General features: G+C 44.6%; 1 protein-coding gene across 1 annotated transcript in view; it reads left to right on the top strand.

The window, feature by feature from the left end:
• The first annotated feature begins 7654 nt into the window (after window positions 1–7654).
• Window positions 7655–22623, top strand: part of Prpf8 (pre-mRNA processing factor 8) — a 34117-nt gene continuing 19148 nt past the window's right edge. Inside the window, exons 1-24 of the mRNA XM_070027466.1 lie at window positions 7655–7723; window positions 7935–8045; window positions 8461–8629; window positions 10244–10408; window positions 10498–10716; window positions 10844–11056; window positions 11158–11283; window positions 11379–11484; window positions 13962–14152; window positions 14281–14400; window positions 14821–15010; window positions 15113–15232; window positions 15334–15468; window positions 16479–16608; window positions 17592–17788; window positions 17916–18122; window positions 18246–18409; window positions 18542–18668; window positions 18787–18979; window positions 19434–19621; window positions 19781–20019; window positions 20475–20621; window positions 20759–20969; window positions 21180–21296. Of these exons, the coding sequence (XP_069883567.1) occupies window positions 7946–8045; window positions 8461–8629; window positions 10244–10408; window positions 10498–10716; window positions 10844–11056; window positions 11158–11283; window positions 11379–11484; window positions 13962–14152; window positions 14281–14400; window positions 14821–15010; window positions 15113–15232; window positions 15334–15468; window positions 16479–16608; window positions 17592–17788; window positions 17916–18122; window positions 18246–18409; window positions 18542–18668; window positions 18787–18979; window positions 19434–19621; window positions 19781–20019; window positions 20475–20621; window positions 20759–20969; window positions 21180–21296 (3774 nt within the window). The 5' untranslated portion in view covers window positions 7655–7723; window positions 7935–7945. The remainder of the gene's footprint in view (window positions 7724–7934; window positions 8046–8460; window positions 8630–10243; window positions 10409–10497; window positions 10717–10843; window positions 11057–11157; window positions 11284–11378; window positions 11485–13961; window positions 14153–14280; window positions 14401–14820; window positions 15011–15112; window positions 15233–15333; window positions 15469–16478; window positions 16609–17591; window positions 17789–17915; window positions 18123–18245; window positions 18410–18541; window positions 18669–18786; window positions 18980–19433; window positions 19622–19780; window positions 20020–20474; window positions 20622–20758; window positions 20970–21179; window positions 21297–22623) is intronic.

Below are 22623 nucleotides of genomic sequence, written 5' to 3'. Positions count from 1 at the left end.
GCGCCACTTCCGGCTTTTTTCTTATGTGGTGCTGAGGAATCGAACCCAGGGCCTCAGGGCCTCAGGCATGCAAGGCAAGCGCTCTACCACTGAGCCACCTTCTCAGCCCATGAGTACATTTCTTATCAAGCATTGTTGCCTCCTCCTTTGTTTCCCCTTACTATCCCTGCCCTCCCATCCCCCCCTATAGAACCTCTTTCTTTTTTATTTTTTGGTCAGTTGTGGGGCTTGCACTCTGGGCTTGGGCGCTGTCCCTGTGCTCTTCAGCTCAAGGTGAGCGCTCTACCACTTGAGCCACAGCGCCACTTCCGGTTTTCTAGTGGTTTACTGGAGATAATAGTCTCACAGAGTTTCCTGCCCGGGCTGGCTTTGAACTGAGATCCTCAGATCTCAGCCTCCTGAGTAGCTAGGATTACAGGCGTGAGCCACCGGCGCCCTGCTTAGAGCCTCTTTCTTTACCGAAAGGTTGCAGAGTAGAGAAACTTCAAAGAGGAAAGAGCCTGCTAACAACTAATGATCAATCACATCAGATAAATTGACTCTGAAGTGATACTTATAAGTCAGGATGCTTCCTTCTGTTTGAAAGCCAGACTTCTATTCACAAGGTATTGATTTCTTCACTTGTGAAAAATGCAGTAACCATACAGGGCAGAACTGCATTTCATCTTGTAGACGTGAAACCACTGAAGCCGATGCAATGCTTTGGAGCAGCACCTGCCTCTATCAGAAGCCAGGATTTTACTCAGCATGCCTGCAGGTCCTGGGAGATATTTCTACAGAGATATGGATGCAAGTCATGTGGATTTAGGAGTCGGAGGTCACAGGCCCTAGCGGCTCACATCTATAATCCTAGCTACTCAGGAGGCTGAGATCTGAGGATGATGGTTCACAGCCAGCCCAGGAAGGAAAGTATGTAAGACTCTTATCTCCAATTAACCAACAAATAAGGCAGAAGTGAAGCTGTGGCTCAAGTGGTACAGTGCTAGCCTTTGAATCTTGAGCAAAAAAGCTAAGGGATAGTACATAAGTCCTGAATTCAAGCCCCAGTAGTAGCGCATGTTTGGGCACACGTGTGCACATACAGACAGACAGAAGTAGTTCATTTGTGTGGTACAATGTGTATGGTTCCCTGGAAAGGGCTCTCTGCTTACCACCATCAAAACACAGACACTTGGATAGCCTCTGACATTCCAGGGATATTAAGTCATTTCTCAGGGTGAAGCTTTGCTCTTCCATGCTTTCCCATGCCTTTGAGAGACTTCCTTCATCTCCTTGACCTTCACTGGTTAACATTGCTAATCCTGGGTACCAAGAGATTTTCATGGTGGCTCTCTGTCTCAGATCCTGAGCCAGCTCATTGAAAGAGAATAGAGATGCCTGCAGAGCTTGAGTGTCACAAATACACTGCCACCCAACTAGTCACCTGCTCCTGTTAGCAGTTTTCCAACTATCATTTCCCTCAGTTCCTACCATTTCTTCCCCAACACCAACCTGGATCCTCCTGGTAGGATCCAAGTGCCCCATAACAATACCATAGCCATCAGGAAGGAGTGCTGGGGAGATGGTTGAGAGAAACAAAGACACAATCCAAGGCAGCTGTAGCGGCATTTCCTTGAAATAAGTTGATTCTTAAAAATTCACATACAAGGGCTGGGAAGGTGGCTCAGTGGTAGAGCACTTGCCTTGCATGCCTGAGGCCCTGGGTTCCATTCCTTAGCACCACATAAGCAAAAAGAAAAAAGCTGGAAGTGGCGCTGTGGCTTAAGTGGTAGAGCGCTAGCCGTGAGCTGAAGAGCTGAGGGACAGCGCCCAGGACCAGAGTTCAGGCACCACAGCTGGACCCCCCCCCCAAAAAAAAAATTCACATACAAGCCGGCGCCAGTGGCTCATGCCTGTAATCCTTGCTACTTAGGAGGCTGAGATCTGAGGATCGAGGTTCAGAGCCAGCCCGGGCAGGAAACTCCGTGAAACTCTTATCTCCAATAAATCACCAGAAAACCAGAAGTGGCACTGTAGCTCAAGTGGTAGAGCACTTGCCTTGAGCTGAAGAGCTGAGGGACAGCGCCCAGGCCCAGAGTTCAAGCTACATGACTGAAAAAAAAAAAAAAAAAAGTCATATGAACTTGGCATTCTGCTTCAAAATCTTCCTGTCCGTTTTAGTATAACATTTGAAACAACTTAAAAGTTTCAATCTTTGATTTAAAAGAAAAAAATCTTACAAAATGTCAAGTGAAACTCAGCATTATGATCTAAGTAACACCTGTCATTTTATTCTGTGGGTCTAAGCGCTACTGGAATACTTCATTTTTCCTTGTTTTTTCTCTTTCCAACAAATATTTACAAAGAACCTAGAATGAGAATAAATAACTAAATTAATGAGCCAGAGCCCTGGCCTCAAATGGACTGGTTGTCCAACTGTGAAATATAATAGCTGTCTAGAACCTGACTCAGAATCTTCTCCTGCTCCATCTCCTCCTCCTCCTTTTCCTCCTCCTCCTGCTCCTTCTTTTTCCCCAAATTTGTACTTTCCAGTATTCTCATAGGATAGTCATAGCTCTGCTATATTTTATGTCAGTAATAGAAGAATCAACCTCAAGCTACCACTTTCCACCCTATGCATATACATGCAATTAATTAATCATCAAATTCAGAATGGCTTTCCCATTGTTCCTTTGTGTTTCTTTAGTCCCATCCAGGTATGAGTCATTCTTAGCTCTAGCTTGAGTAACATAATCATGCTCATACTATTTGTTTTGCTTTGTTTTCTGTCACTCCTGGGTCTTTAACTCAGGTCCTGGCCACTGTCCCTGAGCTTTTGTACTCAAAGCTAGTGCTCTACCACTTGAGTTACACCTCCACTTCTGGCTTTTTTGGTAGTAATTTGGAGATAAGAGTTTCATAGCCTGTTGCTAGCTTTGAACCACAACCCTCAGATCTCAGTTTGCTGAGTAGCTAGGATTATAGGCGTGAGCCATTGGTATCTGGCTTCATAACTATTCTTATATGACAGCTAGTTTGCAAATCTGGAATAGTTCCTCCTTTTTCTTTAGACAAAAGGTATAATTCACTATATAGCTTGTATGGTTTCAGATGCTCTCTTCTTATTTACTCTTCAGACTTTGTACTTGAACCTTTGTAGAACTTCCTTCTTAATTCTCCACTCCCACTTTTTTTCTTTTCTTCTCCTATCTCACTCTGTTGTTTCTTTTCTTTTTTCTTTTCTTGGCCAGTTATGGGACCTGAACTCAGGGCCTGGGCACTGTCCCTGAGCTTTTTTGCTAAAGGCTAGTGCCCTATCACTTTGAACCACAGTGCCGCTCTTGGTTTTCTGTTGATTAATTGGAGATAAGAGTCTCACAGACTTTCCTGCCTGGGCTGGCTTCAAACTGCAATCCTCAGATCTCAGCCTCCTGAATAGCTAGGATTATAGGTCTAAGTAACCGGCTCCCAGTACATTTTCATTCTAAAGTGTATATTGCCTACATCTCTTTCTCCAAAATAACTTCCATGATTCTACTTGCACAATTGGGCCAAATCACTCTGTGCTTTTTTTTTTTTTTTTTTTGGTCAGTCATGGAGCTTGAACTCTAGGTCTGAGCACTGTCCCTCAGCTCTTCAGCTCAAGGCTAGCCCTCTACCACTTGAGCTACAGTGTCATTTCTGGTTTTCTCATTGTTTGTTAGAGATAAGAATTTCACGAACTTTCTTGTCCAGGCTGGCTTTGAATTGCGATCCTCAGATCTCAGTCTCCTGAATAGCTAGGATTACAGGTAAGAGCCATTGGCACCCAGCTTGCTTTATTTTGGGTCCGGTAGTGGGGCCTGAACTCTGGGCTTGGGCGCTGTCCCTCAGCTCTTCAGCTCAAGGCTAGCGCTCTACCTCTTAAGCCACAGCGCCATTTCCGGCTTTTTTCTTATGTGGTGCTGAGGAATCCAACCCAGGGCCTCGAGCATGCAAGGCAAGTGCTCTACCACTGAGCCACCTTCCCAGCACCCCCCCTTTTTTTTTAAGTTGCAGGTCTTGAACTCTGGGCCTGGGCACTGTCCCTCAGCAATTCAGCTCAAGGCTCTACCACTTGAGCCATAGCAGCACTTCTGGTTTGCTGAGTGGTTTATTGGAGATAAGAGTCTCACCAGGGCTGGGAAGGTGGCTCAGTGATAGAATGTTTGCCTTGCATTCATGAGGCCCTGGGTTCGATTCCTCAGGACCACATAAGCAAAAAAGCTGGAAGTGGTGCTATGGCTCAAGTGGTAGAGCACTAGCCTTGAGCTGAAGAGCTGAGGGACAGTGCCCAGGACAAAAGTTCAGGACCTATGACTGGCAAAAAAAAAAAAAAGAGTCTCACGGACTTTCCTGCCTGGGCTGGCTTTGAACTGCGATCCTCAGGTCTCAGCCTCCTGAATAGCTAGGATTATAGGTGTGAGCCACCAGCGCTCTTTGTTTTTTATTGAAACTTTTTTTTTATTTTGATGGGATAAGCAATTACAAATATACGAGAAAAGCCCTTAATAAGAAATACGTAAAGGGGCTGGGAAGGTGGTTCAGTGGTAGAGTGCTTGCCTTGCATTCATGAGGCCCTGGGTTCAATTCCTCAGCACCACATAAGCAGAAAATGCTGGTAGTGGTGCTGTAGCTCAAGTGGTAGAGCACTAGCCTTGAGCTGAAGAGCTGAGGGACAGTGCCTAAGCCCAGAGTTCAGGCACCATGACTGGCAAAAAAAAAAAAAAGAAATACGTAAAGCTGGATGGTGGTTCATGCCTGTAAACCTAGCTACTCAGGAAATTGAGTTCTTGAGGCTTATGGTTCAAAACCATCCTGGGCAGAAAAGTCCATGAGACCCTATGGTTTAAGCGGTAGAGTTCCAGCTTTAAATATAAAAAGCCAAAGTGAGAGTGTGAAGCCCTGAACACTAGAAACTTTAGACAGAATCTAGACTAATAGGGCCCTAGGTCCTATTAGAGTGATGAGTACTAATGGATATAAAACTTCTTTCTTTTTTTTTTTTTTTTGCCGGTCATGGGGCCTGAACTCTGGGCCTGGGCGCTGTCCCTCAGCTCTTCAGCTCAAGGCTAGTGCTCTACCACTGGAGCCACAGCACCACTTCCGGCTTTTTTTTTTTTTTCTGTTTATGTGGTGCTGAGGAATCGAACCCAGAGCCTCATGCTTGCAAGGCATGCACTCTACCACTGAGCTACCTTCCCAGCCCCAAAACTTCTTTCTTTTTATTCCTTCCTTCTTTCCTTCTTTCCTTTTTCTTTCTTTCCTTTTTTTTTTTTTTTTTTTTGGGTCCGGTCGTGGGGCCTGAACTCTGGGCCTGGGCTCTGTCCCTTAGCTCTTCAGCTCAAAGCTAGCGATCTACCACTTGAGCAGCAGCGCCAATTCCAGCTTTTTTCTTTTTGCTTAAGTGGTGCTGAGGAATCAAACCCGGGGCCTCTTGCATGCAAGGCAAGCGCTCTACCACTGAGCCACCTTCCCAGCCCCTCCTTCTTTCTTTCAAGTAGGCTACAATTCCAAATCAGGTTATTAGTACAATGTATATTGCTCAATGTCTTCATTATTTCTCCCTAATTTTCCCCCTCCCGTACAAGGTGTCTTTTATGTATGAAGAGAATGGTCTGAAACTAAATAGTTGTAACATACCTGGACAAATATGCTAAACCTAGTTAAGTTGTACACTTCAAACATGTGAACAAATTGTTCAGAAATCTTACAAATAGCCAGGTGCTAGAGGCTCACATCTATAATTCTAGCTGAGATCTGAGGATCATGATTCGAAGCCAGCCAGGTAGGAAAGTCTATGAGATTCTTTTTTTTTTTTTTTTTGGTGGGGGGGGGTCTGGTCATGGGGCCTGAACTCTGGGCCTGGGCACTGTCCCTGAGCTCTTCAGCTCAAGGCTAGCGCTCTACCACTTGAGCCACAGTGCCACTTCTCTGGCTTTTTCTGCTTATGTGGTGCTGAGGAATTGAACCCAGGGCCTCATGCATGCAAGGCAAGCATTCTACCACTGAGCCAACTTTCCAGCCCCTGTTTATATCTTTTGTTGTTGTTGTTGGTCATGGGCCTGAACTCTGGGCCTGGGTGCTATCCAGCTCAAGGCTAGCACTCTACCACTTGAGCCATAGCACCACTTCTGGCCTTTTCTGCTAATGTGGTGCTGAGGAATCAAACCCATGGCCTCATGCATGCAAGGCAAGTATTCTACCACTGAGCCACCTTCCCAGCCCCTGTTCCTTTTTTGTTGTTGTTGTTGGTCTTGGGGCTTGAACTCGGCCTGGGCTCAGGGCGAGCACTCTACCACTTGAGCCACAGCCCCACTTCAGGTTTTCTGGTGGTCAATTGTAGATAAGAGTCTCATGGACTTGCCTTGCTCAGGCTGGCTTTGAACCTCATTCCTCAGATCTCAGTCTCCTGAGTAATTAGGATTACAGGCATGAGCCACTGGCACTGGTGTTTATTCCTTTTTCTAAATCTCCATATCCACCCTTCCTTACTCATTTTGCAGTGCTGGGGATGGGATCAGAGCCTTCTGCATGCTGCACAACCAAGTACTCTATTATTGAACTACATTCGAGTACTGCTTTTCTCTATATTTTTTCCCTAAGCTCTTACTTGTAGGTCTATTTCAAATCTAATTTAAAAAATCATTTTGTTTTTGGTAGTACTGGGGTTTGTTCTTAGGGCCTTGTGCTTCTTTAGCTGGGGCTCTTTAAAAAATCATTTTGTTTTCGGTGGTACTGGGGTTTGTACTTAGGGCCTTGCGCTTCTTTGGCTGGGGCTCTTAGCAATTGATCCATGCCTCTAATCCACTGGTTATTTTGGAGATGCCAGACTTTTCTGTCTGGGCTGACTTCCAACTGTGATCAAGATCTCAGCTTCCTGAGTACCTGATCCAAGGGAATTGAGCAATTCCCAAAAATTGAGTCAAATTTTGTGTACAGTGGGAGATATCATTGCTAAATAGAGGGAAGAGAAAGACACCACCAATGAAGTTCTTCAAAGTACCTTTTTTTTCCCAGGCTCTCTGAGAAACTTCTCTCTGGTTTCTAAGGCAGAATTTGTTTTTATCAAATTTATTTTTTGGCAGCTCTGGAAAACAAAATCTAGGTCCTTGTATATACTAGGCAAGAACCCTACTACTGAGCTTCATCCCCCTCAGGCAAGGTTAAATGCCTTGTTTGTGAACTGTCACCACTCCGTGTCAGAAGCCTGCATTTTGGTCTATTATCCTACTGCCTTGTGAGTTCCATCAGGTTGTCTTTTTTCCAACTGTACTATCAGTCGTTGGTATATAACGGGAATATAACGGGAACGGAAAATGGCAACGGAATGAGTGAATGCATGAACAAAGGGTTGATTGAGCTGGAGCTAGTACGGCATGTCAAGTCTGCATTTATGAGAAGAGACGGAACAGTGTATAATTTTGACAAATTTATTAAAATTCTGATAGCTCCCCTGTCTAGGAGCAACGTTGAAAGCCAATTGGGTCTACAGGAGGCCTCAGAAGGAACCTAGGAAACGCGGGAGGAGGAGCTTGATTCCGACCACACCCACTTGCGTTCAAATCCTTTCCGCTTATGGACCCGCCCCTTCCGGAGAGGTACCCAGTCCTAATTGGTCTTCTCATTCATCCATCTAAACTCTGATTGCGCACTTCCTGGTGTTGGGAACGCGGGGCGGACGTAGGCTGCCGCCATTGCGCTACCGGGATAGCGGCTGTCTGTGGTAGGGGCTGCATTGTGGTTGGCTTTCAAGGTTGGGCTTCAGGAGGCTTAATGGGGCCCGCTTGAGCGGTCAGAGGGTCTGTGTCAGGTCGGGCTGCATACACTCTTAGCGAGGTGGGATTCAAGCCAGGGGTTTCTGGACGTGTATCATCTTTGAGCCTTTTGTGGGCCTGGGCCTTGCTGGTTAATTTTTTTCTCCCGCCGCTCTCTAGATTCTCCGGGCATGGCCGGAGTATTTCCCTACCGAGGGCCGGGTAACCCGGTGCCCGGCCCTCTAGCCCCGCTGCCGGACTACATGTCGGAGGAGAAGCTGCAGGAAAAAGGTGAGGAGGGGGGAGTGGGAGCGGCGCGCGCGGGCCCAGCTACGCGACGGGCGTGCGCATGCGCGCCAGCAGGTTTCGGCCCAAAGTTCTGTTTTGACTGATTATTAGGTGTCAGCTCACAATTTAGCTCATTTTATTAGTCAAGTCATTTAAAGTTTTTGTTTGCAGCCAATGATCCAGTGGTGGTGGTGGTGGGGTTGTATAGCAATAGAGACAATTCCTGCAGTCATAGGGTTTAAATTGCAATGAGGAGGTATACGAAACCCCTCAACATCAGTTAGTGATAAAGGCAATGAGAGTAAAAGTAGAAGAGTAAGATGGCAAGATATGTCCCGACAGGAGCTTACCCAAGGGCGGGAAATGCGTATAATTAGCCTAAATGTGTGCAGTCCTTTGAACTGAGGTACCTTTGTAGCCCGAAAATGGCAGCAGTTGCAGGCCAAACGATATGCAGAAAAGCGCAAGTTTGGATTTGTGGATGCTCAGAAGGAAGACATGCCCCCAGAACATGTAAGGAAGATTATTCGAGATCACGGAGACATGACCAACCGGAAGTTTCGTCACGACAAAAGAGTCTATTTAGGGTAAGCATTATCCTGGAATAATTTAATCTGGAGTTTTACATGTACCTTTGTCTGTCCTACCATTTTCAGTCTTGGATAGATCTTCTGCCTTCTGCCATCTAGCAGGGGTGTGTGTGTGTGTGTGTGTGTGTGTGTGTGTGTGTGTGTGTGTGTGTGTGTGTGTGTGTGTGTGTGTGTGTGTGTGTGTGTGTGTGTGTGTGTGTGTGTGTGTGTGTGCGCGCGCGCGCGCGCGCGCTGATAGTGAGGCATATAGTTTGTTCCTTAGCTTTTTGATTTAAGACTAGCACTCTTCCACTTGAGCCCCACCTCTGCTTCCAGTTTTTTTGGTGGTTAATTGGAGATACAAGTCTTATAGATTTCCTTGTTGGGGCTGGCTTCAAACTATGATACTTAACTTAGATCTCAGCATTCTGTGTAGCTAGGATTACAGATGTGAGCCATTGGCACTGGTTCCATCTTGGCGATGATAAGAGTAAGAAGGGAACTATTGAGACTTAGTGATAATTTTTGGAACTTTCAGTTAAACAATTTATTGCTTTGTTTTGTTCTGTGGGTGCTGCTATAAACACCTATATAATTGGACTGTGTGGGATGGGAAGGTGGCTCAGTGGTAGAGTGCTTGCCTTGCATGCATGAGGCCCTGGGTTCGATTCCTCAGCACCATACAAACAGAAAAAGCCGGAAGTGGCGCTGTGGCTCAAATGGTAGAGCACTAGCCTTGAGCTGAAGAGCTGAGGGACAGCACCCAAGCTCAGAGCTCAAGCCCCATGATCAACAATCAATCAATAATTGAACTATGTGAAGCCCAAAGTAGACAGTGTATACAGTCTGGAAATCTTTAACTTCTCAGTGATGAGAATTCTGAGATATAGGATATTTAACTCCTAAGGTCTGGGTACTTATTATTTTTTTTGTGTGACCCTAAGCTGTGTGAGTACACAAGATTTCTTCACAAATCTCTGTTCTTGTGAATACAAAAATGTTAGCCCATTAATGACCAGGATTAGGACAGCCATGGGAGTTTATTTCATAAGTAGTTTTGAAATAAACAGTATACTCGTGATATAGTGATGCATGCCTACAATCCCATGGTCCCCAAGACTTGGGAATCTGAAGCAGGAGGATTGAATTTGAGACCATCCTGGGCTTCATAAGTTAGACCTATGTCAAAACAAAAAATCAAGCTTATGCTAACTACTAAGCAGGCAGTAGTAATGATCTCCACTTTTCAGTAGTATAGAATACAGTGGCATGATAGATATGAGACAAATGGATACAAAAAAGTGTGGTAAATATTTTACCATTATTTACAGGAAGGTGTAGAGGGAGTAGATTGTGAGATTATCTAGATGTCTTCAGAGGAAGAGCTGTCATGTTAATCTAATATTGTGGGAGGGTGAAGTTTTAGTAGAAGAGTGACACAAGATGGAGGTATTGATAAGGCAAGGTTTCTAGTCATAGAGGACCTCACTTCATGCTGAGTTGGGGGTTTTGGACTATGAGTTAGGACTTTCTATGGAACATGGTATTGTGATAAACACATGGCGTTAGCATGGGAATAATAGCAGAAGCCCTTGACATTTCTAATAACCTTCTCTCTTCTTAATGTTATAGTGCCCTAAAGTACATGCCTCATGCTGTCCTCAAACTCCTGGAAAACATGCCTATGCCTTGGGAGCAGATTCGGGATGTGCCTGTGCTGTACCACATCACTGGAGCCATTTCCTTCGTCAATGAGATTCCTTGGGTCATTGAACCAGTCTACATCTCCCAGTGGGGGTGAGAAGGGCTAGAATATGGCATGTGATGGTGGTAGTGGTAGTCGAGGGTCAGTTGGTAGAAACTTATATGATATTCTTGCCATCTAGGTCAATGTGGATTATGATGCGTCGAGAAAAAAGAGACAGGAGGCATTTCAAAAGGATGCGTTTCCCTCCTTTTGATGATGAGGAACCACCCCTGGATTATGCTGACAACATCCTAGATGTTGAGCCACTGGAAGCCATTCAGCTTGAGCTGGACCCTGAGGAGGATGCCCCTGTATTGGACTGGTTCTATGACCACCAGCCCTTGAGAGACAGCAGGAAGTGAGTAATGGGTGGACTTGTCACTCCTGTGAGAGTTCTGGAAATAAGAAAGGGGACCTGGAAGAGCAGTAGGGTTATATGGTTTGGCTAGCTAGCTACTTGATATGAGGCCTCTTTTTTTCTCTAGGTATGTTAATGGCTCCACTTACCAGCGTTGGCAGTTCACACTGCCTATGATGTCTACTCTCTACCGCCTGGCTAATCAGCTTCTAACAGACTTGGTGGATGACAACTACTTCTATCTGTTTGATCTGAAGGCCTTCTTTACTTCTAAGGCACTCAATATGGCCATTCCTGGAGGACCAAAATTTGAACCTCTTGTTCGAGACATCAATTTACAGTAAGTTGGAGAGATTGAGACTCTTTGAGTGGAGTAAAGTCTAATCTTGATCTTTAAGATTTTTCCAAACTAGTCTACTCATCCTTGATTTTTTATTCTAGGGATGAAGACTGGAATGAATTCAATGATATTAATAAGATAATAATTCGGCAGCCTATTCGAACTGAATACAAGATTGCTTTTCCTTACCTATACAACAACCTTCCACACCATGTCCATCTTACCTGGTGAGATAATGGGAACACCGCAGTTAGAAAGGAAAACGCTGGTATTTAGATTGAGGCCAAGGCAGAAGAATTTTGACTAACTCTTTCATTTTTAGGTATCACACTCCTAATGTTGTGTTCATCAAGACTGAGGATCCTGATTTGCCAGCTTTCTACTTTGATCCTTTGATCAATCCAATCTCCCACAGGCACTCGGTCAAGGTAAGGGGAAATGACACTTTTTCAGTGTGTGAGCTTAAGGATCAAATCCAGAGCCTTGTGTATGCTTTTTTTTTTGGGGGGTCCAGTCATGGGGCCTGACTCTGGGCCTGGGTGCTGTCTCTCAGCTCTTCAGCTCAAGGCTAGCGCTCTACCACTTGAGCCACAGCGCCACTTCTGGCTTTTTTTTTTCTTTTTGCTTATGTGGTGCTGAGGAATCGAACCCAGGGCCTCTGGCATGCAAGGCATGCGCTCTACCACTGAGCCACCTTCCCAGCCCCCCTTGTGTATGCTTAAGCAGTCTTTTTTTTTTTTTTTTTCTGGTCGGTCATGGGGGCTGAACTCTGGGCCTGGCACTGTCCCTCAGCTCTTCAGCTCAAGGCTAGCACCCTACCACTTGATCCACAGCGCCATTTCCGGTTTTTTCTGCTTATGTAGTGCTGAGGAATCCAACCCAGGGCTTAATGCATGTGGGGCAAGCACTGTACCACTGAGCCACCTTCCCAGCCCCTGCTTATGCAGTCTTAACACTGGACTACAAATGTCTCCAAAGAGGAAAGATAGCTTGACTTCAGCTGTTACCAGAGAAATTTCTGGAGCTTGAAATGTTACTAGGTGACAGTTTGGCTAGAGATACATGTTTCTATTCTGCTAAGTGTTCTTTTTGAACTATAGACTTATTTAAGTATTTAGTATTTAGCTTACTACAGGTTATTGATTCAATCTTGGTTTCTGTGATTAGCTATTTGGACTTAATCCTTACTATTGGGTTCTCTTTATAGTATATTGTAATCTGTGGCTTTTTTTTTTTTTCCTCCCAGTTGTCAGTATTGGGGTTTGAAGTCAGGGATTTGTGCTTAGCAAGCAAACTGCCATTTAACTCATACCAGAATCACCTTGCTTATAAGTTGTTTTCAGATAGAATCTTCTATTTGGCCAATATAGCCTTGAATAGAGCAGCAGGAATATAGGTATACTGTAACACCTGGCCCACTTCACTATTTTGAATCTTTACTGAGATGTAAATAATAGGGCTTATAGATGGCTCACTTAAAGTGGTTTTAGTGGTTTCTTTTTTTTGCCTGTCCTGGGGCTTAAACTTTGGGTCTGGGTGCTGTCCCTGAGCCTCTTTGTACTCAAGGATAGTGCTTTACCACTTGAGCCACAACACCATTTCTGGCTTTTTCTGAGTAGTTTATTGGAGATAAGACTCTCACAGACTTTATTGCTTCATACTGTGATCCTCAGATCTCAGCCTCCTGAATAGCTAGGATTACAGGCATGAGCCACAGGTTCCTGGCTAGTGGTTTCTAAGATAGTCTTGAAGTTGTACAACTGTTATGAGGCAGTTTTAAGATTTTTATCATGCTAAAAGAAACTGTCACACAGTTGGCTCTGTATTTTTCTCCAACTTCCTTACTATAGACAACTATTAATCTATTTTTTGTCTCTTTGGATTTACTTATTCTGGGTATTTCACATAAATGTATTATGTACTATAATAGGGTATTTTGTGACTACCTGCTTACACCAAACATAATGTTTCCAGTGTTTATTTACATTTGTTGGTTAATTGTTACGCTGGAGCTTGAACTCAGCCTTATGAATAAATGCTAGACAAGGACTTTTTTTACTAAGCTATATCCCTAGTCCCTATTGTGTGCTTTATTTATTTAATTTGTTGAGACAGCATTTCTCTATATATTTCAGGCTTACCTTGAACTCACTATGTAACCCAGGTTAATCTTGGGCTGTCAATCTTCCTGCTTCAGTCTTAGGGGTAATAGGAGCTGGGATACAAGTGTGTACTACTATACTATGTATTTATTGTGGTGTTTTGTTTGTTTTACTTTTGATGATACTGAGGCTTGAACTCGAGCCCTCATGCTTATTAGGCAGTCACCACCACTTGAAGCCTCCCTCTTTTTTTTTTTTTGACCAGTCCTGGAGCTTGAACTCAGAGTCTAGGCATTGTCTTTGAGTTTTTTTTGCTCAAGGATAGCATTTGACTATTTGAGCTACAGTTCCACTTCCAGCTTTTTGGTAGTTAATTGGAGATAACAGCCTCACGGACTTTCCTGCCCTTGCTAGCTTTGAATCACAGTTCTCAGATCTTAGCCTCCTAAGTAACTAATATTACAGGTGTGAGCCACTGGCACCCACATCCCATTGTCTTCATAACATGAGTAGATCTCCCAAGTGTAGTCTTTGGGGCTTGTGCAGGAACTTTTGTATCAGGACTCCTTTGGGAGACTTTCGGTGGTGAGCTAGTTGAGATATATGGAGAGCTTCTTGCTTTCCTGGTTGTCTCTGGTTTGTTCTCTGCTCCTTGTTCTTTTCTCTGACCCTGTAGGGCTTGTTAGGCATTCATTTCCATGGCTCATGTAGCCACTGTGCTTTACTCTAGAGAATTTCCCTATCATTTCAAGTCTTTGTACAGTCCAGTGGGAGTTGAACTCTTGGTTGGGTTCCTTTTTCAGAGCCAGGAACCATTGCCAGACGATGATGAGGAGTTCGAGCTCCCAGAATTTGTGGAGCCCTTTCTGAAGGACACACCCCTCTACACAGACAATACAGCCAATGGCATTGCCCTGCTTTGGGCCCCACGACCCTTCAACCTACGTTCTGGTCGCACCCGCCGGGCCCTGGACATACCTCTTGTCAAGAACTGGTAAGCTTTCTACCTAGGGGAATGGCAGCATATGTGTAGAATATAAGAATACATCTAGTTGGGTGTGCAGCTTTTTCTAGCATGTGTAGGAAAGATGGAGAAAGCTCTAATTGGTATGTTTCTCCTAGGTATCGGGAGCATTGTCCAGCTGGACAGCCTGTGAAAGTGCGAGTCTCCTATCAGAAATTGCTTAAGTACTATGTGCTGAATGCCTTGAAGCATCGGCCTCCTAAGGCCCAAAAGAAGAGGTAAGACACCAGAGAGCCCTGCTTTAACTTGTGTTCCAAAGATAATTAGTATGTATGTACCTTTGATCATATAATATTTTTTGAAATGAACTCCAGGAATAGAAGCAAGATTTTTTTTCTCTGCTGTTCTTTTTGTTTTCTTTCCATTTTGTCTTATTTGTTCATTTATCTATCTTTGGGAGGGTAAGCGGGGCACACAGAAATGCAGGGACAAAGGATGAGCAAATGTTGCAGTGATACTCACTAGACACGTGAGAATGAACTATACAACTTGTGAGTGAGAATAGGAGAGAACAACTGGGAGAGAGAGTGACATTGCTCAAAAGGAAACAGTACTCTACCTGACTTATATCATTGTAACCCCTTTGTACATGAAAAAAATAATCAGTACGCTAATTTTTACTTTTTATTCTCACCCAGGTATCTGTTCCGCTCCTTTAAGGCTACCAAATTCTTTCAGTCCACAAAGCTGGACTGGGTGGAGGTGGGCCTGCAAGTTTGCCGCCAGGGATACAACATGCTTAACCTTCTCATTCATCGAAAAAATCTGAACTACCTTCACCTGGACTATAACTTCAACCTCAAGCCCGTTAAGACACTCACCACCAAGGTGTCTGCATTGGACCTTACGGTTCTCCTCGGCTTAGGGATGATTATTATTGTCACTGGAACCACTGCTTATTTTATATTCTTTCTGTTTTGGTATCTTTAGGAAAGAAAGAAATCTCGTTTTGGGAATGCTTTTCATCTTTGTCGGGAAGTACTGCGATTAACTAAGCTGGTTGTTGACAGTCACGTGCAGTATCGCTTGGGCAATGTGGATGCTTTCCAGGTATATCCCTGACCCAGTTTGGGGGAGGTTAGGTGGAATCTGTAATGACTGTGGAGCTGGCTCAGGCTCAAAGTCTGATGGGAAATTAAATTATGTTGCAGCTGGCAGATGGACTGCAGTATATATTTGCCCACGTGGGGCAGCTGACAGGCATGTATCGATATAAATACAAGTTGATGCGACAAATCCGCATGTGCAAGGACCTGAAGCATCTCATCTATTACCGCTTCAACACGGTGAGACTCTTCTTTTAGTTTTTAAATTTACTTTATTCTCTTTTTATTTCTGAAGTCCTTCTGGAGGAAATTTTTTTTTTTTCTTTTTGTCAGTTGTGGGGCTTGAATTCAGGGCCTAGGTGCTATCCCTAGCTCTTTTGCTACAGGCTAGCACTATACCACTTTGAGCCATAGCTCCATTTCCAGTTTTCAGTTTTCTGGTGGTTAATTGAAATGAGTCTCACAAACTTTCCAGCCTAGGCTGGCTTTGAACCTTGATTCTTAGATTTCAGCCTTCTAGTAGCTAGGATTACATATAGGAGACACTAGTGCCTAGCTAGGAAATACTTATTTAGGGGAATCATACTAGGGTCCTGAAATTTGTACTTCCACCTTGCTAGGCTGGTACTCTATCATGTGAGCTACACCTCCAACAATCCATTTTCTTTTCTAAAAACTGATCAGGGTTCTCTCCAGGAACTTATTTGAAGAAAGGCTATGCGTATGCTATTACTGCTCTCACTTTGTAAATTTCATCACATTCCCCCAAAATGTAACATAAATCTAAGTAGAGAATCTTATTTCTGGTTTTGTTTTCTATTTTAGGTATTGAAGTTCCAAAGTGTTTACTTTTTACCCCTTCGTTTTTTTTTTTTTTGGGTCCGGTCGTGGGGTCTGAACTCTGGGCCTGGGCGCTGTCCCTCAGCTCTTCAGCTCAAGGCTAGCGCTCTACCACTTGAGCCACAGCACCACTTCCGGCTTTTTTCTTTTTGCTTATGTGGTGCTGAGGAATTGAACCCAGGGCCTCAGGCAATGCAAGGCAAGCGCTCTACCACTGAGCCACCTTCCCAGCCCTTTTTTTTTTTTTTTTTAAACTAAGACAGTTTTTTCTAGTGCTGAGGATTGAACCCAGGGCTTTGAGAATGCTAGGCAAGCTGCCATTGAAAACATCCCCAGCCCTCCGCTCACTTTACTTGTGATCTCTTAATAAATAGCTAATTCATATTCTTGATTTCTGCTTGGGATTGTAGGGCCCTGTAGGGAAGGGCCCTGGCTGTGGCTTCTGGGCTGCTGGCTGGCGAGTCTGGCTGTTTTTCATGCGTGGTATTACCCCTTTGCTGGAAAGATGGCTGGGCAACCTCCTGGCCCGGCAATTTGAAGGTGAGTAATCCTCTTTGTCTGACTTTTGTTTATTTGTTAAAGTTTTAGCAAGGCTTTATTTTACTATAATAGGAAAAAGTAGAGACAAATGGAAATAGAGAAACATTTCATGTTCCACTTGTAAAATGGATTATGGGAATTAAAGATTCCTGTACAACTTCTCAGTGCTCCTTGAAGGGCAGATAGTTTGTGTGGGTGGTTTTTTTTTTTGTTTTTGTTTTTGTCCATCATGGGCTTGAACTCCGCCTGGGTTCTGTACCCCAGCTCTTAAGCTCAAGGTGAGCGCTCTACCAATTGATCCATAGCATCACTTTCAGTTTTCCGGTGGTTAATTGGAGATAAGAGTCTTGTAGACTTTCCTTGCCAGAGCTGGCTTTGAACGTGATCCTCAGATCTCAGCTCCTGAGTAGCTAGGATTATAGGTGTGAGCTATCAGTGCCCGGCTTATGTGTGTTTCTTTTTTTGTGTTTTTGGACAGTCATGGGGCTTGAACTCTGGGCCTAGGCGCTGTCACTCAGCTCTTTAGCTCTAGGCGAGTACTCTACCACTTGAGCCTCTACCACTTGAGCCGCAGTGCCACTTCTAGTTTTCTGGTGGTTTATTGGAGATAAGAGTCATAGGCTTTCCTGCCCGGATTGGCCTTTAACCATGATCCTCAGATCTCAGCCTCCTTAGTAGCTAGGATTACAGGCATGAGCCACTGGCACCTGGCACCTGGCTGATGGGTATATATTATCTGACTCCTACCTTTGCATGAATCGTTGTGGAGTGCTTCTGAATCCCATTTATCAATGAATGACCTGTAGTATTCTGTTTCTTTTTCTCTGGAATTTTGAGGCTACCATGAATTTACAGGACTGGAAATTCCTCACAAGTATAGTTGTGAATATCTGAGATAGCTTATCTTTTTGCATGTGCTAGGTGTAGAGATGCTTTGTTAATATTTACTGATTTTTTTAATCACCTTGGGCCATCTCTTCTAGGCCGACATTCAAAGGGGGTAGCAAAGACAGTGACAAAGCAGCGAGTGGAATCCCATTTTGACCTTGAACTTCGGGCAGCTGTGATGCATGATATTCTGGACATGATGCCTGAAGGCATCAAACAGAACAAGGCCCGGACAATTCTGCAGCACCTCAGTGAAGCCTGGCGCTGCTGGAAGGCAAACATTCCCTGGAAGGTAAGCTTATCCTCATCTCAAAGGAGTCATGGCCATCTTCCAGGGATTAGGGCTACAACTCCCACACCCTTAAGGGCTGTCTGGCTTCTAGCACTTCTTTCGTTTTCTCATTGCACTTGTATTTCAGGTCCCAGGGCTGCCAACACCCATAGAGAATATGATCCTTCGATATGTGAAGGCCAAGGCCGACTGGTGGACTAACACTGCCCATTACAACAGAGAACGGATTCGTCGTGGGGCCACTGTAGACAAGACTGTTTGCAAAAAGAACTTGGGCCGCCTCACCCGACTCTACCTGAAGGCAGAACAGGAGCGGCAGCACAATTACCTGAAGGTTGGATGGAGTAGCCTAGGCTGGATGTTGGGGGTTGTTGAGGAGGTGGACCACAGAGTTGGGACCGTGCCTTGTCCTGGGTTTGGACTATAGCAAGAGATTAATTACATGTTCTCCTTGCAGGATGGGCCTTACATCACAGCAGAGGAAGCAGTAGCAGTGTATACCACCACTGTACATTGGTTGGAAAGTCGTAGGTTCTCTCCCATCCCCTTTCCTCCACTTTCCTACAAGCATGATACCAAGTTGCTCATCTTGGCTCTGGAGCGACTCAAGGAAGCTTATAGGTAAGAAGTGGGCTAGATGGGTAATAGAGGAGTTAGTTTTATTGTCAAAGTCCAAAGAAAAGTTTACCCATAATTCTTTCTGGCTTTGGTGTCCTCTTGGTTTTCTCATTCACCTTTCTGTTGCTTTGTCAGTGTCAAGTCTCGGTTGAACCAGTCCCAGAGGGAGGAGCTAGGTCTGATTGAGCAAGCTTATGACAACCCCCATGAGGCATTGTCCCGCATCAAGCGTCACCTCCTTACACAGAGAGCCTTTAAGGAAGTGAGTGAGATGCACCCTAAGTTGTCTTTTGGCCTGTATTATTTATTCTTGGCTCCAAGGTAGCAGTTAACTGCAAGTGATGAGTGGACTGATGTGAGACAGTTTCCTTATCTCACAGGTGGGGATTGAGTTTATGGACCTCTATAGCCACCTAGTACCAGTGTATGATGTAGAGCCACTGGAGAAGATAACTGATGCTTACCTGGACCAATATCTGTGGTATGAAGCAGACAAGCGACGCCTTTTCCCACCTTGGATCAAGCCTGCTGACACAGAACCACCTCCACTGCTTGTTTACAAGTGGTGCCAAGGTAAAACTGGAATCATCTTTGAAGATATGGGGGAAAAGAAGTCTGTGAATTGAGTTGTGCATCAAAATTCTTCCCTCAGCTGAATCATCAATCTATTTTTTTTGCCAGTTGTGGGGGTTGAACTCTGGGCCGGGGCGCTGTCCCTCAGCTCTTCAGCTCAAGGCTAATGCTCTACCACTTGAGACACAGCGCCACTTTCGGCTTTTTTCTTTTTTCTTTTTTTTTTGCTTATGTGGTGCTGAGGAATCGAACTCAGGGCCTCATGCATGCAAGGCAAGCACTCTACCACTGAGCCAACTTTATAACAAGGCCATAGTGTTGATTGTTAAATTGAGCATCACTAACACTTGTAGCAGACTGAAATAGTGAGTGTGTGGTAGTGGAATTGAATTATGGAATGGCACTAGAAAGGGAATTTTTAATCTGCTGGAGCTCTGTCTTGCCTATTCCTTAGGTATCAATAATCTTCAGGATGTATGGGAGACCAGTGAGGGCGAGTGTAATGTTATGCTGGAATCACGCTTTGAGAAGATGTATGAAAAGATTGACTTGACCCTACTTAATAGGCTACTGCGACTTATTGTGGACCACAACATAGCTGACTACATGACAGCGAAGAACAATGTTGTCATCAACTATAAGGTGTGTCCCAGGGCAAGGCAGCATATAGTTGTGTTGGGGAAGGGGTTGCCTGGACCACAGAGTTAACAGTTTGCTGAAGGTAGAACAAAAAAGGGTTGGATCCATAAGAAGCCTGATTCATAGCCATGGGTTTGAAGGCTTGTGGTTCTTTTTTTGTAGGACATGAACCATACAAATTCATATGGCATCATCAGAGGTTTGCAGTTTGCCTCATTCATAGTGCAGTACTATGGCTTAGTGATGGATTTGCTTGTGTTGGGATTGCACCGGGCCAGTGAGATGGCTGGACCCCCTCAGATGCCAAATGATTTCCTCAGTTTCCAAGACATAGCCACTGAGGCTGCCCACCCCATCCGACTCTTCTGTCGATACATCGATCGCATCCATATTTTCTTCAGGTAAGGGACTTGCTCAGACTCATTTCCCTGCATTGAGACATGACCTGCCTATCAAAGCTGCTAGTCTTGACTCACTTATGGGCAGATTTAAAAGTAAAATGAAGCCGGGCGCTGGTGGCTCACGCCTGTAATCCTAGCTACTCAGGAGGCTGAGATCTGAGGATCGCGGTTCAAAGCCAGCCCGGGCAGGAGAGACCGTGAGACTCCTATCTCCAATAAAACCACCAGAAAACCGGAAGTGGCGCTGTAGCTCAAGTGGTAGAGCGCTCGCCTTGAGCTGAAGAGCTAAGGGACAACGCCCAGGCCCAGAGTTCAAGCCCCACGACCGACAAAAAAAAAAAAAAAAAAAAAAGTAAAATGAAATTTGGGTTGGAATGGAATTTTCATATTTGGAGCTAGAATTTTAATAAGGTATCAGTGTATTTACTCATCAACAATAAAGCTTCCTTGTGTAGGTTCACAGCAGATGAAGCTCGGGACCTGATCCAACGTTACTTGACAGAGCATCCTGACCCCAACAATGAGAACATTGTTGGATATAATAACAAGAAATGCTGGCCCCGAGATGCTCGCATGCGTCTCATGAAACACGATGTCAACTTGTGAGTTACATTGGGGCTATAGGACTGGGAAGGACATCAGCCTGAGGGACATGAGAAGAGTTAGGAAGTTGTATTCTGGGTGTGAGGAGTATAGCCCAATATCTAAAGACTGATGTAACTCTGTTTTCTGTGCTCAGGGGTCGAGCAGTCTTCTGGGACATCAAGAACCGTCTGCCACGATCGGTGACCACAGTTCAATGGGAGAACAGCTTTGTGTCTGTGTATAGTAAAGATAACCCCAACCTGCTGTTCAACATGTGTGGCTTTGAGTGCCGCATCCTGCCTAAATGCCGTACCAGCTATGAGGAGTTCACTCACAAAGATGGAGTCTGGAATCTACAGAATGAGGTACAGTCTGGAAAGGGCATTATGAGTAACATTACCTCTCCCTTCCATTTTTGGGGTAAATGGGGTGAGAAACACAGACATTCCATTTCATTATCAGTCCACTGAGCCTTATATGGTACTAACAGTACATGGAGACTTAGTGGTGGTCACAGTTGTTTCTTGTTTCTGTTGCAATCCCAGAGATGATTAAACTTTGACCTTGTGGTTTAGGTAACCAAGGAGCGAACAGCCCAGTGTTTCCTGCGTGTGGATGATGAGTCAATGCAGCGCTTCCATAATCGTGTGCGTCAAATTTTGATGGCCTCTGGATCTACCACCTTCACAAAGGTACAGAAAGCTCTAAGCCCTCACTTCTTTCACATTTCCCTGATCATCTCTCAGCCCTTTTAGCTCCCCCTGATTTGAGCTCCTTTCTTCCCAGCTTTGCTTTTGGTATACCTGTCTTCATACTTTATGGCAGACAAGTCCATGGTCCATTCAGAGCTCTTTTATTTCTTTTTTTTTTTTTTTTTTGGGTCCAGTCGTGGGGCCTGAACTCTGGGCCTGGGTGCTGTCCCTCAGCTCTTCAGCTCAAGGCTAGCACTCTACCACTTGAGCAACAGCGCCACTTCCGGTTTTTTTCTTTTTGCTTTTGTGGTGCTGAGGAATCGAACCCAAGGCTTCAGGAATGCAAGGCAAGCACTCTACCACTGAGCCACCTTCCCAGCCCTCCTATTTTATTTCTTGAGAACGCGCTGTAGGGATTCAAGCCTACATCTTTGAAATTATGGTGATTCTGAAGGCAAAAGTTGAAGTTGGAATCTTCAATTGGAACCCCAAATACCAGTTTCCAGAGGCTTCCTTTTTGTCAGAAAGCTCTTACTTTAACCATTAGCATGGAATGTGGTTCTCAGTTTTTCTTTTTCTTTTTTGCTAGTCCTGGGCTTGGACTCTATCCCTGAGTTTCTTTGTGCTTAAGGCTAGCATTCTACCACAGGAGGTACAGTGCCACTTCTGGCTTTTTGTGAGTAGTATATTGGAGATAAGAATCTCACAGGCTTTTCTGCCTGGGCTGGCTTCGAACCAGATGTCCGACTCCTGAGTAGCTGGGATTATGGGTATGAGCCAGTGGTGCCTGGCAGTTTTTATTCTATTTTCCATTATGTCTAGAGGCCTAGCTGAAGGCAGCTAGAATTGAGAAAAAAAAAATATGAACATTTCTTTTTTTTGTTGGTCATGGGGCTTGAACTCTACCACTTGTGCTATTGCTCTACCACTTGATCCATAGCCTCACTTCTGGTTTTCTAGTGGTTAAGTAGATAAGAGTCTCGTGGCCTACTTTCTGGCCTGGGTTGGCTTTGAACTGTGATCTCAGCCTTCTGAGTAGCTAGGATCCACAGTGATCCACAGTACGCTTTTGAGTGGCTAGCTTTTGGTGCAAGCCACTAGTGCCTAGCTGAGAATTCCTTTATTGAATTGGTAGGACATGTTTGTTGGAACTAAGTAGATTTCAGAACAGAGTATTCTAGGGATAAGGAAAGTTATTTCATAACAATAAGTGGATATCTTATGAGGGAATGTAATGATTACTAACATTGACACTATTGGGCTGGGAAGGTGGCTCAGTGGTAGAGCACTTGCCTTGTATGCTCAAGGCCCTGGGTTCGATTCCTTA

This window comes from Dipodomys merriami, unplaced genomic scaffold (assembly GCF_024711535.1).
Source record: "Dipodomys merriami isolate MVZ:Mamm:240054 unplaced genomic scaffold, mDipMer1.0.p SCAF_19, whole genome shotgun sequence".
Taxonomy (NCBI): domain Eukaryota; kingdom Metazoa; phylum Chordata; class Mammalia; order Rodentia; family Heteromyidae; genus Dipodomys; species Dipodomys merriami.
This window is presented reverse-complemented; position numbering and strand designations above follow the sequence as displayed.